At 46.3% G+C, this 14,296-nt stretch overlaps 1 protein-coding gene across 18 annotated transcripts in view; it reads left to right on the top strand.

Moving 5' to 3' along the window:
* The window catches only part of Nin (ninein), a 102,298-nt gene that overhangs the window by 49,776 nt on the left and 38,226 nt on the right, over positions 1-14,296 (top strand). For all 18 annotated transcript variants that reach the window (XM_017594089.3, XM_008764706.4, XM_008764705.4 and 15 more), the window contains 8 exons: positions 601-791; positions 4,976-5,122; positions 5,702-5,869; positions 6,262-6,398; positions 6,756-6,896; positions 7,161-7,335; positions 11,393-11,503; positions 11,880-11,969. In XM_017594089.3, the coding sequence (XP_017449578.1) occupies positions 601-791; positions 4,976-5,122; positions 5,702-5,869; positions 6,262-6,398; positions 6,756-6,896; positions 7,161-7,335; positions 11,393-11,503; positions 11,880-11,969 (1,160 nt within the window). The remainder of the gene's footprint in view (positions 1-600; positions 792-4,975; positions 5,123-5,701; positions 5,870-6,261; positions 6,399-6,755; positions 6,897-7,160; positions 7,336-11,392; positions 11,504-11,879; positions 11,970-14,296) is intronic.

Genomic DNA, 14,296 nt, shown 5'->3' with positions numbered 1-14,296 from the left:
CAACCCCATTGCAACCTTTTCTTTCAAGTGAGTCCTGGGTTTCTGACTTGGAAAACGGGTGAACTTTAGAGGCTCGTTGTGGTGGTTTCCTTCCCAGGAAAAGATGCTGTAATGCTTAGCCCAGAAAGAAAGCAGAAATGAAACATTCCGGAAGCCTCAGTGGAGGCCTCTGACCTCACGTGTATGAGATAGTGTTCCTTTCTCCTGGGTGATTGTCCCAAAGCAAAAACTGCCTTCAATTTCCATTCGAACTTCAGTACCAAATCAGAGTGGGGTCAGCATTTATAGTTATCTTATGCAATGTTTATTATGGGGCTGGAGAGATGACTTAGTAGTTATGAGTCCTAAATGTTCTTCCAGAGGACCCGGGTTCGATTCCGGTATCATATGTCAGCTCATAACCATCTGTAACTCTAGTTCCTCCATGAGCACTGGAGGAACTATGTATGTACTACACAGACATGCATGCAAGTAAAACACTCATCCATGCAGAAGAATAAAACACAACCGAAAGAATTATTTCCCAAGGGTACATATCTACAGCAGGCACTGTCTCTGTGCGTTCCTTTGGGAATAACACAGTTTTTGCTTTGATTTTAGGCCAGCTGAGGTTTTGGAATCCAGACGACCTGAATGCTTCACATGGTGGGTCTTGCCCTCCTCCAGACTGGATAGAAGAGAAGCTGCAAGAGGTTTGTGAGGATCTGGGGATCACTCGAGATGGTCACCTGAACCGGAAGAAGCTGGTTTCCATCTGCGAACAGTATGGATTGCAGAATGTGGATGGAGCGGTAAGCCCATTGCTGTGTTTGAGAATAATGAGAAGAGCTTTGTCTGCCCCCAGGCAGGGAAGAGCCGTACTGTGACCTCCTTATTAGAGGCCCGGCCTTCTTTATTTCCCTAAAAAAATATTCTACAGGATTTTTGTCTTTGGGAAAGTCATGTTGTGAGGCAGAAATCAAACGTGATGTGGCTGGAGTTCCTGAATATATAATAAGGTCACCTACTGTGCTCTCTGCTACCCTGTGTGAGACGTATCAACCAAACAGTAAACTGTGGGGGAACGCAGACAGGAATTAAGAGAGCCTCGGGCTTGAGTTAGGCGGGAACTCTGAAGGTCAGGCTGCTGCATGTTCCGTTCTGGAAAGTTCTAGTGCTCTCCCTACGCCCTTGGGTAGATGAGAGTAGTGCACAGGCTGCCTCTCTAGCTGTGGTTTGAAGTTTGCTTTCTGCTGTGAGGAGAGCCTTGGTTGTGTAGAGCAGCCAGATTCTAGCCGTGAGGGAACAGGGTCGGGGAGCTTGGTAGATTTGAAGCCCCAGAGAGTTTATGAGGTAAGATTCTGCTTTCCTCCTCTTCGTTCTGAAGAACCAAGAGAGGATCTTCAGGATTCGTTTATGAGTAGCCGTGAGGCTATACAGAAAAACCTGTAATTCTAAGACGTGTCTTTCAGAAAGCTGCAAATAAAGATTAGGGGGAGTTGGAGGTTAGGAATACAGTCACTGCTCCAGAATCCCTGATTATGATGATATGTGACACCATGCTGGCTGCCTCCTCCGGACAGAGTGGTAGCGCATTCCTAACCAAGAAAGAGACCGATCTCCAAAACCTGCCAAGTAGCCTGACTTGCAGAAAAATTTGGTTTTTAGTTTAGTTTTGCTTTTTTGTTCTCATGTGATGTGACTGTTATATAAGCCCCCTGGCAACCTTTGGAGTATCCCAGCGCCCCATTTATTTTTCAGCGGTGTCTATGGAATCATAAAATTAAATTAATTATCCTAATTTCTGAACTAGTACAGTACAAAGGGTTGTTTTTTGTGTTTTACCGAGAAACGTTGCACAAATGAGTTCCTGATCTGAGAACAATTTTTTGGAATGTAAATGGCAGCCACTGGCAGAGAGCTGGCTTCCTCTTCTGCAGGGAGCTCCTAAAACTGGAGACAAGGGGCACATTCAGTTCTTTCCCTGTGCTGCTAGAATTAGGAAGGCTTTACTCATCATGCTCCTGCTTAGTGTTTCCACCCCTCCCACCAGGAGGAGTGAGGAGATGCCCTGCCCTCCACCCCTTAGGTCTGAACCCAGAGGGGCTGAGCTGGTGATTAGCATAGGACTTGGGATCCCAGAATTTTGCACCCCAAAGCAGTTTGAACTCTGTCAGCCTTTTGCAGAGGAAGCCTGTGAGATCACTGCTGCCCCCTATTTTTGTGAGGGAGAACTAGATGAGCTCTCTTTGGCAGTCATCCACACCCCACTTTCTCTAAGTTAAGACAAGTAAGAGGGCAGGGTGAGCAGACCAACTCCCAGGAGGCCTCATCAAACCCAAGGATGATTTCGTTTGACTTGTTCGGTATTTTAAAAGCTGAACTTTGAGGTACACTCTTTGACATTGGAAATTTTCCCCAAATATTTTGTAGTAGCGAGCCACAATCGTCTCCTCCGGACACCACAGGCGACAATGTGCCGAGCTAGCTTTGTTCTCAGCCTCATTTGCCCCCTGACGACCGCTTGCTTTCTGATGTCCGAAGCCTCCATGCCTCGGTCTCCCAGGTCTCTGGGGTTCCTGGACTCTATTCTGATACACGTTTCACACCCTACACACCAGGAAGTGCCCACCGACCTGGCCAATGTGGGAAATGAAAATGCCCTTGTTCCTAAAGTGGGTCTGTGTGGTGCCTTAGTTGCTCCGGTAACCCACATTCTCTTGAGCCCAGTCCCGACCACCCAGTCCTCTCTAAATTTACATCCCTTTACCCAACACTTCTCATCCAGAGCTCTGACTTAAAATAACTGGCAGGAGTCTATTAAGTGTTTGAGTGTTCAGGCCACATAGAAACTACACTGATTTGGCAAAGGCCAGGCAAGCACTAAGGACATAATCTGTTGCTTTGTCTAGATTTTGTGGACATTTCTGATTGAATGGTCCTGAAAGCCACTTCCTCCAGTGTTGGTGAGAACGAGACAGAAAAGTTGAAGGCTTTTTGGCAACCTCAGCATCTTGTCCCAAATGCTACCCGTCACAGTATTCTGTCAGAACCTATTTCTTCCCCAGATTTCCAACCTCTAGAAATTTCCTTGCCTCAGGATCCTCTCCCAAACAAGACATATGTTTCCTACAAATTGGCAAAGAGCACATGAAATACAATTTGTTAGTCTTCTGTCTTCTTGCTTCTCAGTGGCCCAGGCATCGTGCGGGGGCTCATTAGCTCTGCGGTCTCAGGCCCTTCTTTAGCCTACTTACCGCAGCAGTGTGAGCTGTAAGGTCTCTGTTTGATTTCTGTTCTGTTCCCGGAGGCCTGTTCCACAGTAAATATCACACGGAGGGAAGAGTCTCAGTGGGATGTCTGCGCCTTTCCTCCTGTCTGTGGCTTCTGTGATTCATACTACTCTTTTTCCTTCCCCATTCCTGCGGAACTAAGGCACATACCATCTCTCTGACAAGCCTACATGTGGGCTGTGGTCCAAGCACCCTCTTCCCTGTCATGTGAGGGAAACTATGGGATGGCTGCCAGACATGCAAAATGGAGAGTCAAGCTCTCTTCCCTTTCTACATCTTGAGACTTTCCTTTTGCGCACACACACACACACACACACACACACACACACACACACACACACACACAAGATCACTTTCACCCAGTCTTGCTCTTTCCTGGGCTAACGCACTAAAATATAACTTGAGCATATTTCAAAGAACATCACTGCAATCCGCCCCAGTCCACATTTGCTGTGTTAGCATGCTGTTCGAGCTCCCTTTGGCTGGAATAAAATGCTCTGACAAAAGCAACTTAAGGGAGAAAGGGTTTAATCTTAGTCACTGTTCGGTGGCCATAACGGAGCACTGTGACCAAGGCCACTTATAAACGGATTTAATTGGAGACTGGTTTAGAGCTTTAGAGGGTGAGTCTACAATCATCGTGGCAGGGAGCATGGTGACAGGTAGGCAGGCAGGCAGGCAGGCAGGCAGGCATAGGATTGTAGCAGCAGCTAAGAGCTTATGTCCTAATCTGTGGGCAGAAGGCAGAGAGAAAGAGACAGACAGAGAAAGAGACAGAGACAGAGAAAGAGGAAGTCTATGCCTGATGTGAGTTTTTGAAACCTAAAGCTCACTCCCAGTGACACACCTCCTCCCACAAGGCTACACTTCCTAACGCATCCTAAACACTCCCTTTGTTGACCAGGCATGCAGATATATGAACCTGTGGTAGCTATTCTCATTCAGACCACATGGATTTATCTGTTTCACCATCGAAAGCACAGCCCGTCATCCTATGGAAGTTAAGGCAGCAGGCACTTGAGTCAGTAGGTTATCACACTCATATTCAGGTGATGATGAACACATGTTGTGGGCCAGCTTACCTTCTCCACTTGGAGGGTCCAGGATCCCAGCCACAAAGGACAGAGCTTCCCATTTCAGTCGGTGCAATCAAGATAATCCTCCACAGACTTGCTGGCAGTTTCTCAAGTGATGCTAAATCCTGTCAAGCTATCAATTAACACTAATCATCACACAGGCTGACTTGAAAACTTCAGCATGAGCCAGTTAACACTTAAGAACTGCTACATTTTAACTAACATCTTATTAATGGTTGTGAGAAGCTGTATGTCTTAAGTGATTTTAAAAACATTTATAATAATAACACTTGTGACATTTAAGGCTGCCAGACCTGGAAGAATGAATGAAAGAAAAAAAGAAACAAACTAACAACAACAACAATAACAAAACAGCAACAACAACAAACCCAACAGTTGATTGCTAAACTGTATAAAATTACAGAGATGTTAGAAATAGGGTTTTATTTTGTTTGAGTGAGGGGAGGGTGGCCATTTCTAGAGAGGAAAATTCTTTTGAATAAGAATAGAGACAAAATTTTATGTCTGGACTTTTAGAGCCAATAGTGGTATGAATTTCTGTTGGCCAGAGTGTGTTGTGCATGTGATATTTGTGTGTGCTTAAAACACATGATCGTTCTTTCTTAGATGCTGGAAGAGGTGTTTCTCAGCCTCGACCCTGATGGTACAATGAGTGTGGAAGACTTTTTCTATGGTCTGTTTAAGACTGGGAAATCCCTTACACCATCAGCATCTACTCCCTATAGACAACTAAAACGGCATCTGTCTATGCAGGTAAGAGATCAGCGTTCAGAGCCGGGTGTGGTGGCACACACCCATGACCTCCAGCACAGTGGGCAGAGGGGAGAACAGAATACAAGTTGGAGGCTAGCCTGGGCTACATGGTGAGACCCTATCTTAGAAAAGAAGAGCCAACAGAACATTTTCCTTCAGAATCAGTGTTTAAAACCCAGTTAGTAGTTCTGAATGAATTCATCTGTTGTCTAAAGAAAAATGTCATGAAGTAAAAAGTATTCAGAGCATGCGAAAGACTAAGCCGTTTGAAAGGAAAGGATGGTTTGAGAATCGGCCATAAATGACAGAGTGTGAAGGCTGCTAATTCTGCCTCTTGATGACAGTGTGGGGTAGAAGAAACGTGGTGTCAAGTAAATATCTCATCTATGGCGAAGAGTCTCCCAGAACAGTTCTTTCTGATAAGGTTGTAGGCTTGGCTCACTGGGAACCAGAGATCAAAGGCTTTCTCCCTCCAACAGTGTAAGTTAACTTCTGCTCTCTGTGGCCAGGACTGTACAGGCATCTAGCTGCATTTCTGGGGTCCAACTCAGTTTACTTAAGACTCTTTTCTCCTTCCAGTCTTTTGATGAGAGTGGACGGCGGACCACAACCTCGTCAGCAATGATGAGTACCATTGGCTTCCGGGTCTTCTCCTGCTTGGATGATGGGATGGGCCAGGCATCGGTGGAGAGGATCCTGGACACCTGGCAGGAGGAGGGCATTGAGAACAGCCAGGAGATCCTGAAGGTGTGGCAGCTAGAATGGCAGTCCGAGGAAGGGGGGTGTCAGTGGATCTTTTGAAACTGTTTTGATTTATCCTTGATGACCTAATGTTTGTGAGGTCTCAGAAATGAGGTAATTTTTCCTGCCTCCTTTAGGCAGAAGCCCATGGCTTATTTCCATGTTTTTTTAACCTCGTTAACTCTTAACTCATCTTTGGTCGGCGTTTCTTTACAATGTCAGATGGGATGTCATAAGATACAAGCAGCCAGCCTCAACTGCCTTAACCAAGCAGGTTTCTAGGTAAAAGCTGTTCCTGTGGAGCGGGACCTGCCTGGTCTCTAGCATGGCTTCACTTTCTGCTTTCTGAAGCTGGGCCTGTCATTTGTTCTGACTCTACGTCGTGTTCTCATTCCCAGGCTTTGGATTTCAGCCTGGATGGAAACATCAACCTGACAGAGCTGACGCTCGCTCTTGAGAATGAACTCTTGGTTACCAAGAATGGCATTCACCAGGCAGCTCTAGCCAGCTTCAAGGCTGAGATCCGGCATTTGTTGTAAGTTGAGCAGAAGCTTTGCCTGGTTCATTTCCTTTACAGCTTGTCTCCCTTATCACCACCACCAGGTACCTTTTCCCACCCACAGGCCAGGGTGGCCATCTTCCATTTCTAACTGTTAAACAGTTACCCTCCTGAGCTGAAGGGACGTGAGCTGGGGCTCTGATTGGCTGCAGCATGTGAAGGGGGCCTTGGAAAGCCTTTTTGTTTGGGGAGGGTTCTGGTTGTCGTGGTTTTGTGTTTGTACTGAAACAAGCCAGATGAGGGTTTTTTTTTTTGGGGGGGGGGTGTAGGGGAGGGAGTCTCCTGGTTGCTTGGAAACAGCTTCTTACTAACTCACTCTCTTTCTAATTCTAGAGAACGAGTTGACCAAGTAGTCAGAGAAAAAGAGAAACTACGGTCGGACTTGGACAAAGCAGAAAAGCTGAAGTCGCTAATGGCTTCTGAGGTGGATGATCACCATGCGGCCATTGAACGGAGGAACGAGTACAACCTCAGGTGTGGCCCCCTTCGCTCCAAACCCCAGCTTCTCCTCTTTATCCCCTTCCCCCACAATTGCCCCTCCCCCTCCCCCATCCCCAGCCCTCTGCTCAAGGCAGCTTGAGGACAGAGCTGAGGTCTAGCTGCAGCCCAGCCACCAGGAAGGCAGGACACTTTAGGCATTTTCTCTGTGCCCTCTGTCTCCAGTTTTGCAATGTCGCCTACTGTCCTCCAAGGGATCTCCAGGCCGCCTATTGATTTTCCTGTTGTCCTTCCTCACAGGAAACTGGATGAAGAATACAAGGAGCGCATAGCAGCCTTAAAGAATGAACTCCGCCAAGAGAGGGAACAGATCCTGCAGCAAGTGGGCAAGCAGCGGGTGGAGCTGGAACAGGAGATTGAAAAGGCCAAAACAGAAGAGAATTACATCCGGGACCGCCTTGCCCTCTCCCTCAAGGTAATCTTCTTGGTAGCTCTGTGGCCTGGGTCCATGCTAGGTATCTACAGCGAACACTGTAGCTCCCTGAGAGCACAGGTCTGCATAGGGCTAAATCCAAGGATTCTCCCTGGTCATGGCCTAGACATGGTGGTGGCCTCAGGGTCTGGTGTGTGGACAGTGTTGAGGGGTGTATAGTATATCCTGTTCTTCACAGCCTTCGCACTTCTCCTTAGGACTGGGTGCAGCTTGGCCAACACCTCAATTGCAGAGCTGTCCCCACCCCCCATCCCCAGCATGTCCTCATCCTCGGTTTCTCCTTCTCCTTCCTATCTGGCCCCCATTCTTAGTCTCTGGGCATCTCCAAACATGTTTTTCCTCTTGTGATCTTCCCTTCCTCTCTCTGTCTCAATGGAAGAACATGACTTTCTCTTTTCTGGGCTCTCATACCAGATAGCATAGTACTGGGCCTTTGGGGCCCACTGCCTACAGGAAACCCTTGATGGTGTTACCCAAGCCTGTTTCCCAGCGTGCAGATGGCCACATGGTAGCTCTTACTCCTTACCTCGGCGTGGTTAGCATACCAGATGCTACAAGTAAGTGGTCTGCAGAATAGCAGGTACGGGGAAATGTTTGCTCTTATGATGTGCCCCTGGGCCACACACCAACTGAGGAAAGGCCAACACAAGGGGCAGCCTCTGCCATCAGCAGTCTCCTAAGCAGCAGCAGCAGCTGCCGAAAGTCCCAGAAGTTAAAGTTCTTAGCCGTCCGCATGCATCAGCACCCTTTAGGTCACATTGTCGTTCTGAAACACCTCCTAGATGTATCCTCTCCTCTGCATTCCACAGCCTCTCTGGTTAGGTTCTAAACGCACTGCGGCCCCTCAGGTGATTCCAGTGTGTTCATAATAATCCTTTCTTCCACATGTCCATTAGAGAGAACTCAATAAAGACAGGGGCAAGCATGCAGGTACCTGTGGTTTAAAAGTAGGGTGCTGCGAGGGAGAGCAGGAGCTGTGCACCTTGCCTGAACAGTATTAGAGTTCGCTAGCCCAGATGGCAAAGGCTTGAGTGAGCTGGCCCTGGGGGTCTGAGAGCAGGCCCAGCCCCTCGATGGCTGCTACACTGGGGAGAGCAGGCCCACACCTCAACTGGGCAGCACTGTGGAGGCTCTGGAGGTGTGGGTGCAGGTGGGCTTGCCCCAAGGGCATAAGGAGAGCTAGCCCTGCCCCTTGCCAGCTATACGTGGCATTGGGTAAGCTAGCCAGGGCAGTGCAGGAGAGCTGGTTGGAGACCACCTCAGCTACCATCCAGGCCCAGATCCAGGGCTTTGAGTTGGCTCACGTCAGTCAACATCTATCCCATCTATGAACTACTGGAACTTATGAAAGGACCGGTCCTGCTGATCCAAAGTTGACAGGATCTCCATGACTAAGGGAAACAACAGGATATCAGGGAGGAGTCCCAGGGAGGATCCAGTATTGATGGTGTCATAGAAGCTAGAACCAGACCAATGACTCATTGCAGTGAACATTTGCAAGTTAAAGATGTGACAAAAGGGTCTACTGTGGCACACACTGTAACATGATACAGCTTCTATCAGGAGATTTTTTTTTTATGTTTTGTTTATCTTTTTGTTTTTTATTTTGTTTAGGGGGAGGTTGCCACTGGTAGACGAATGAGATTGGGGCACATGGTATGAAACTCACAAATATTCATTAAAAAATTAATTCGAAAAATAGGGTGCTGGTGATCACGGGCACTGCCAGAGGCTCATCTGTAGTTCTCTGACCCAGTGGTTCTCACCCTTACTAACACTGTGACCCTTTAATACAGCTCCTCACGTGTGGTGACCCACAACCATAGCTCTTTTCCTTGCTACTTCATAACTGTACATTTGCTGCAGTTGTGAATCATAATGTACATATCTGTGTTTTCCAATGATTGTAGGTGACCCCTGTGAAACAGTCATTCAGTTCCCAAAGGGGTCACAACCCATAGGTTGAGAACCTGCTCTAACCTCAGCTCCTGCTGGCTCTTTCTGGCGCCCCGCCCCTCCTGGCACCTGCCCTGTCACTGCGCCTTCCATGAGCCCCATGTTCCTCCTGTATGCTCCTTTGCTGTGTCCCCCAACACCACAGGCCACACTCCCTATCCGTTCCCATCACACCCCCTTTCTTGTCAGGAGACCTGTTTTCTGTCGCGGCTATGTGCACCTCCTTCTTTAGGGCCACATTGTCCCCTATGCTCCACAGTGATATCTGATTTGGCTTCCAGAGCAGCAGGATTCCCTGATTCAGCAGTGTGGGTGTTCTTTTAAAAAAAAAAAAAAAACCTTAATTTTATTATTATTTTACGTACCCACTTTACATCTTGCTCACTGCCCTCCCCCCGTCACCCCCTCCCCGGGACCTTTCCCCCACCCTCACCCTCACACTCACCTCCTCTGAGTGTATAGGAGCCCCCCTGGGTATTCCTTACCCTGGTTGGTACTTGAAGATATTCTTTAAGAGACAAAAGTCATAGAGTTGGTGTTAAAGGAAAAGGTAGTATTATTTATTTATTTTTTTATTTTTATTTTTTTGGAAGGCTTTAAGCACATTTCTTTCTTTCTTTTTCTTTCTTTTTTTTTTTTTTTTTTTACAAAACTCCATATTGCTATGTTAGAGTGTGAACTAGAATACATAACAACATACTGGCTCTCTATGCTTTTGGCAGAATGTACTTTGAGAGTAACATTCTTCCAGTCAGCCCTTAACGCTGGAGAGGAAAGAAAGTATGTCCAATGGCCAGCCTGTGTGGTTTTTAAACAAATGTGGGTGAAATCTTTCCAGAGCACTATGACAGATCTTTTTCTTTTTAATGGAAAAAAAGCTTATGAGTTTCAATTGGTTTGTTATTTTAGTTCATACAATGGTTCATAAAAATTATGAACCATTTATATGTAACTTTTATATCCTTAAACCAAAATTGTAAGTTAGCTATAAACTGTAATGCCCGTGAACTATAATAAGTTTTAGAATTTACTCTTTTTATGGTCCTTCTGAGTCTCTTGTTATAGCTACACAAGGTCTTCCTCCCTCCCTCCTTCCCTCCCTCCCTCCTTCCCTCCCTCCCCTCCCTCCCTCCCTCCCTCCCCCCTTCCTTCCTGCTTTCCGGTGGGGCACACGCTGGCGTGAGCATGTGAAGATCAGGGATGACTTGGTCCTGGAGAGTCACATCATGTAACGAGTGCCTTTACCCTGTGAACCAGCTCGTGTCCATTCTAGAAATGGTGCCTCAGTACCAGATTTCTTACATTGAACAATACACAGAGAATATGTTGTTTAAAATACTCCACCGTAATGCTGCGCAGAAGTAAAATAAAGCCATATATGTACACTTTTTTAAAAAAAATTATTGCTATCAAAGTAAAATTTTGGTATTAAAAATATCTTTATGAAAAGGTGAGATTAATTTTGAATCATTTAACTCAGTAAGTACAAGGCATAATTTGGAAATGGAACCAGGGAGCACAAATAGGTCTGTGCTGTCTTCTGCAGTTGTAACTTACCTTGTGAGAGCCAGGGTGTACTTTCCTCTGACAGTGTATGCCTCGGTTGGTTCTGGATGTATTTCACATGCTCAGTATCTTCACAGGCCTATTAGTAGCTAAGATGTGGAACATCACAATTTTATAAGGCTTTAACTTTTTAATGATTTACCTGTATTTTATGTGCATTGGTGTTTTCCCTGCACGTTTGTCCGTGTGGGTGTCAGAAGCCCTGGAACTGGAGTGACAGGCAGGTGTGAGCTACCATGTGGGTGCTAGGAATTGAACCCCGTCCTCTGGAAGAGCAGCCAGTGCTCTTAACCACTGAGCCATCTCTCCAGCCCTATAAGGTTCTTTTTAAAGTCAGACTTTTGGATCATGAGCTGGATTTTAACCTTTTAGCAATCATTTGATGTCGATTCTCTTTAGTTTTTATAATAGATACCGATTTCTTGATCCCAGTCCCTGGCCTGCACTTCCTTTAAGGGGATAGAACAGTTTTCTGGTTTCTGACTTGTGCCGTGTTTATTTTCCCAACCTTCTCAAGGAAAACAATCGCCTGGAAAATGAGCTTCTGGAAAACGCAGAGAAGTTGGCAGAGTACGAGAACCTGACAAGCAAACTTCAGCGCAGTTTGGAAAATGTGTTAGCGGAGAAGGTAAAGCTGCCTACTTCCGATTTCCGGGTGAGCTGCCCAAAATGTCACTCACCCCAAAGAGCAGAAGCAGTGCCAAGAACATTTTTATTAGGGAGCCATTTGGGTGCCTGAAGGAAGTTGTAACTTCCCAGGCTACCACTTAGCAATGGTGGCTGTGAGGAAAGCATTCGCTGCCTGGCATTAAGACAGGCTCCCTCCCCAAGCTGCACACATCGTTCTTGGGTGTTTCCCACCTCTTCCGGTTGGTGGTGCCTCTGCTTCAATGCCCCATTCCTGTCATATTTGGGAGCTTGGATGACACTGGGATCTTTGGAATGTGGTAGGTCAAAGAGGGCCCTTGGGAGTAATGACAGCTTTGTTTTTTTGTCCTTTCTAGTTTGGTGACCTCGATCCCAGCAGTGCTGAATTCTTTCTTCAAGAGGAGAGGCTGGCACAGATGCGAAATGAATATGAACAGCAGTGCAGGGTGCGTGGCTGAGGATAGCTAAGCAGCACGGGAGGGCCTGGGTTCGAATCCCAGCCTCAGCCATCCCTGGGCTTGTCAGGCCACTGAAATCCGTGGATGCCAAAACTTCCTTTAAGCACAGTGCTTAAAGGCACCCAGCAGGCAGCTGCAAAGGTTCAGAGAGAATCTGTGTAAAGTGCTTAGAAAAGAGCCAGGGGTATACACACACCAAGCACATGCATAAATGCTAGCTGTTTAATACGATTCAGTATCCTGGGCTATAAGCAATCAAGCCAATTCCATTCAGGTCTACTATCTTGCTGCTATCTAGAGGACTATCTAGTTTTTTGCTGAGTGAAAAAATAATGTGGCTGTATTGATGTACTTATCTCAAAATTAGCCTCCCTAGCTGATCATTGCAAACTCTATATTATCTGATGTGGTTTGAGCATATTCTTTTATTTGAGAAATACAAAAACTAGGAGCAGAAACCACGCAAACTTTTCCACTGTCTACCAGATACAGCTGTTCTTATGGCTTGCAGGAGTCTGTTTATTTCTTTTGTTTGCTTGTTTTGTTTTGTTTGAGACAGGGTCTCATTATGCAGCTCTGGCTGTCTTGGAACTCATTCTGAACCAGGCTGGCCTAGCACTCAGAAACCTGCCTGTCTCTGCCCCCAAATGCTGGGATTAAAGACATGCACTGCTATCGGCCTGTCCTCTGTTTGTTTCTTAAATTAGCTCCCCCAAGCTTAGGAATTTGATTTTTTTTCTTTTTTTTTTTTTCGGAGCCGGGGACCGAACCCAGGGCCTTGCGCTTCCTAGGCAAGCGCTCTACCGCTGAGCTAAATCCCCAGCCCCTTGATTTTTTTTCTTAAGCTGAACACACTTATTTAGCAAGGTAAGTAGAGCTGAGTTCTAGTTTTAGATACAGTTTGTACTTTGGCAGAGATGAGGAAATCCTCAAGAGATTGCTTCTAGCCTGCCTTCTTAGGAGCTTCAGCTTGCATCTGCTGCCTTCACGATGAAGTGTTAGCTCTTAGGTCTAATCATGTAGTCCTTGCTTTAATTGACTCTAAACTGAATGAACTCATGAGTAAGATCTGTTACTCACACCTTCAGAATTCTCCCAGGTCATCTTTTTCAAACCCCTTTGCATACCATACATTGTGTGCATTCAATGTATACAGTTCCCTGTCTTTAATTATATTCAAACAGCTGTGGAGCCCCGACCACAATTCAATGCGAGAGTGTTGTCTTCACTCCAAGAAAACCCTGCTCTACTTCATCCAGCTTCTCCTGTTGTCCCCCTCCCCCCACCCCGTCCCCATCATAGCAGCATCCCCACCCCCTCAGTTCATCCTGTCCATCCTTCCCCCACCCCCACCCCACTCCTGTGTCTCCCCCTCCTCCAAGTCCCATTCCCACCCCCTTTCTACCCCTAACCCTGCCCCAAGCAACCACTGGTCTATTTTCTGTCAGCTAACGACTGGTCCTTTGCGAAGGGCTTCTTTCACTTGGTGATACTGTCCAGGTTCATGGTGTTGTGGCCTGTGTCTGTTTTCTGTTCCTTCCGGTGGCTGCATAAAATCCCATTGTGTTACATTTCTTTTTTTTTTTTTTTTTTTTTTTTTTTGGTTCTTTTTTTTCGGAGCTGGGGACCGAACCCAGGGCCTTGCGCTTCCTAGGCAAGCGCTCTACCACTGAGCTAAATCCCCAATCCCCGTGCTACATTTCTTAATCAGCTAATAGACATCTGGGTTTTTAGCGGCTATCGTGAATAATGGTTCGAAGCAGATTTTTGCATGGGCATATACTTAATTTCTCTTGGGGTTTATACCAGGAAGTGTCCTGCTGGACCACAAGATAAGCCAACGTTTAACTTTTAGGAACTGGCAGACCTCCTCTGACGTGGTGGCACCATATTTTTTTCCTACCATTTGAGCATCCTCATCCACCACTTCTTCCTTTACAATTGTCATACCCCATCATAGACTTCGTCATCCCCTCGGCAGCGAACAGCATTGAAGGTTTCCGACACACTTACTGGTTGTTTGTATATCTTCTTCGATGAACTCTCTGATATAGCCTTTGTCCATTTTTAAGTTGAATTCCTTGACTTTGACTTCTAAAAATCTTTATAAATTCTGGCTACAAGTCCTTTATCTGATAATAAACTTTCTTCTAAGTACAGTTTTTACTTTAAATTTTCAAAATTTTTTATTATGTGTTTATGTGTTTGTGTTGTTTCCGCGCACGAGTGCAGTCTCACAGAGTCCACAGGAAGGAATCAGATCCCTGGGAGTCACTGGTGACTGGGAGCCTCCTTACATGGTGCTGGGAACCAAA

The sequence above is a fragment of the Rattus norvegicus genome, chromosome 6, assembly GCF_036323735.1.
Source record: "Rattus norvegicus strain BN/NHsdMcwi chromosome 6, GRCr8, whole genome shotgun sequence".
Taxonomy (NCBI): Eukaryota; Metazoa; Chordata; class Mammalia; order Rodentia; family Muridae; genus Rattus; species Rattus norvegicus.
Note: the sequence above shows the minus strand (reverse complement) of the source record. Positions and strands in the feature narration are given on the sequence as shown.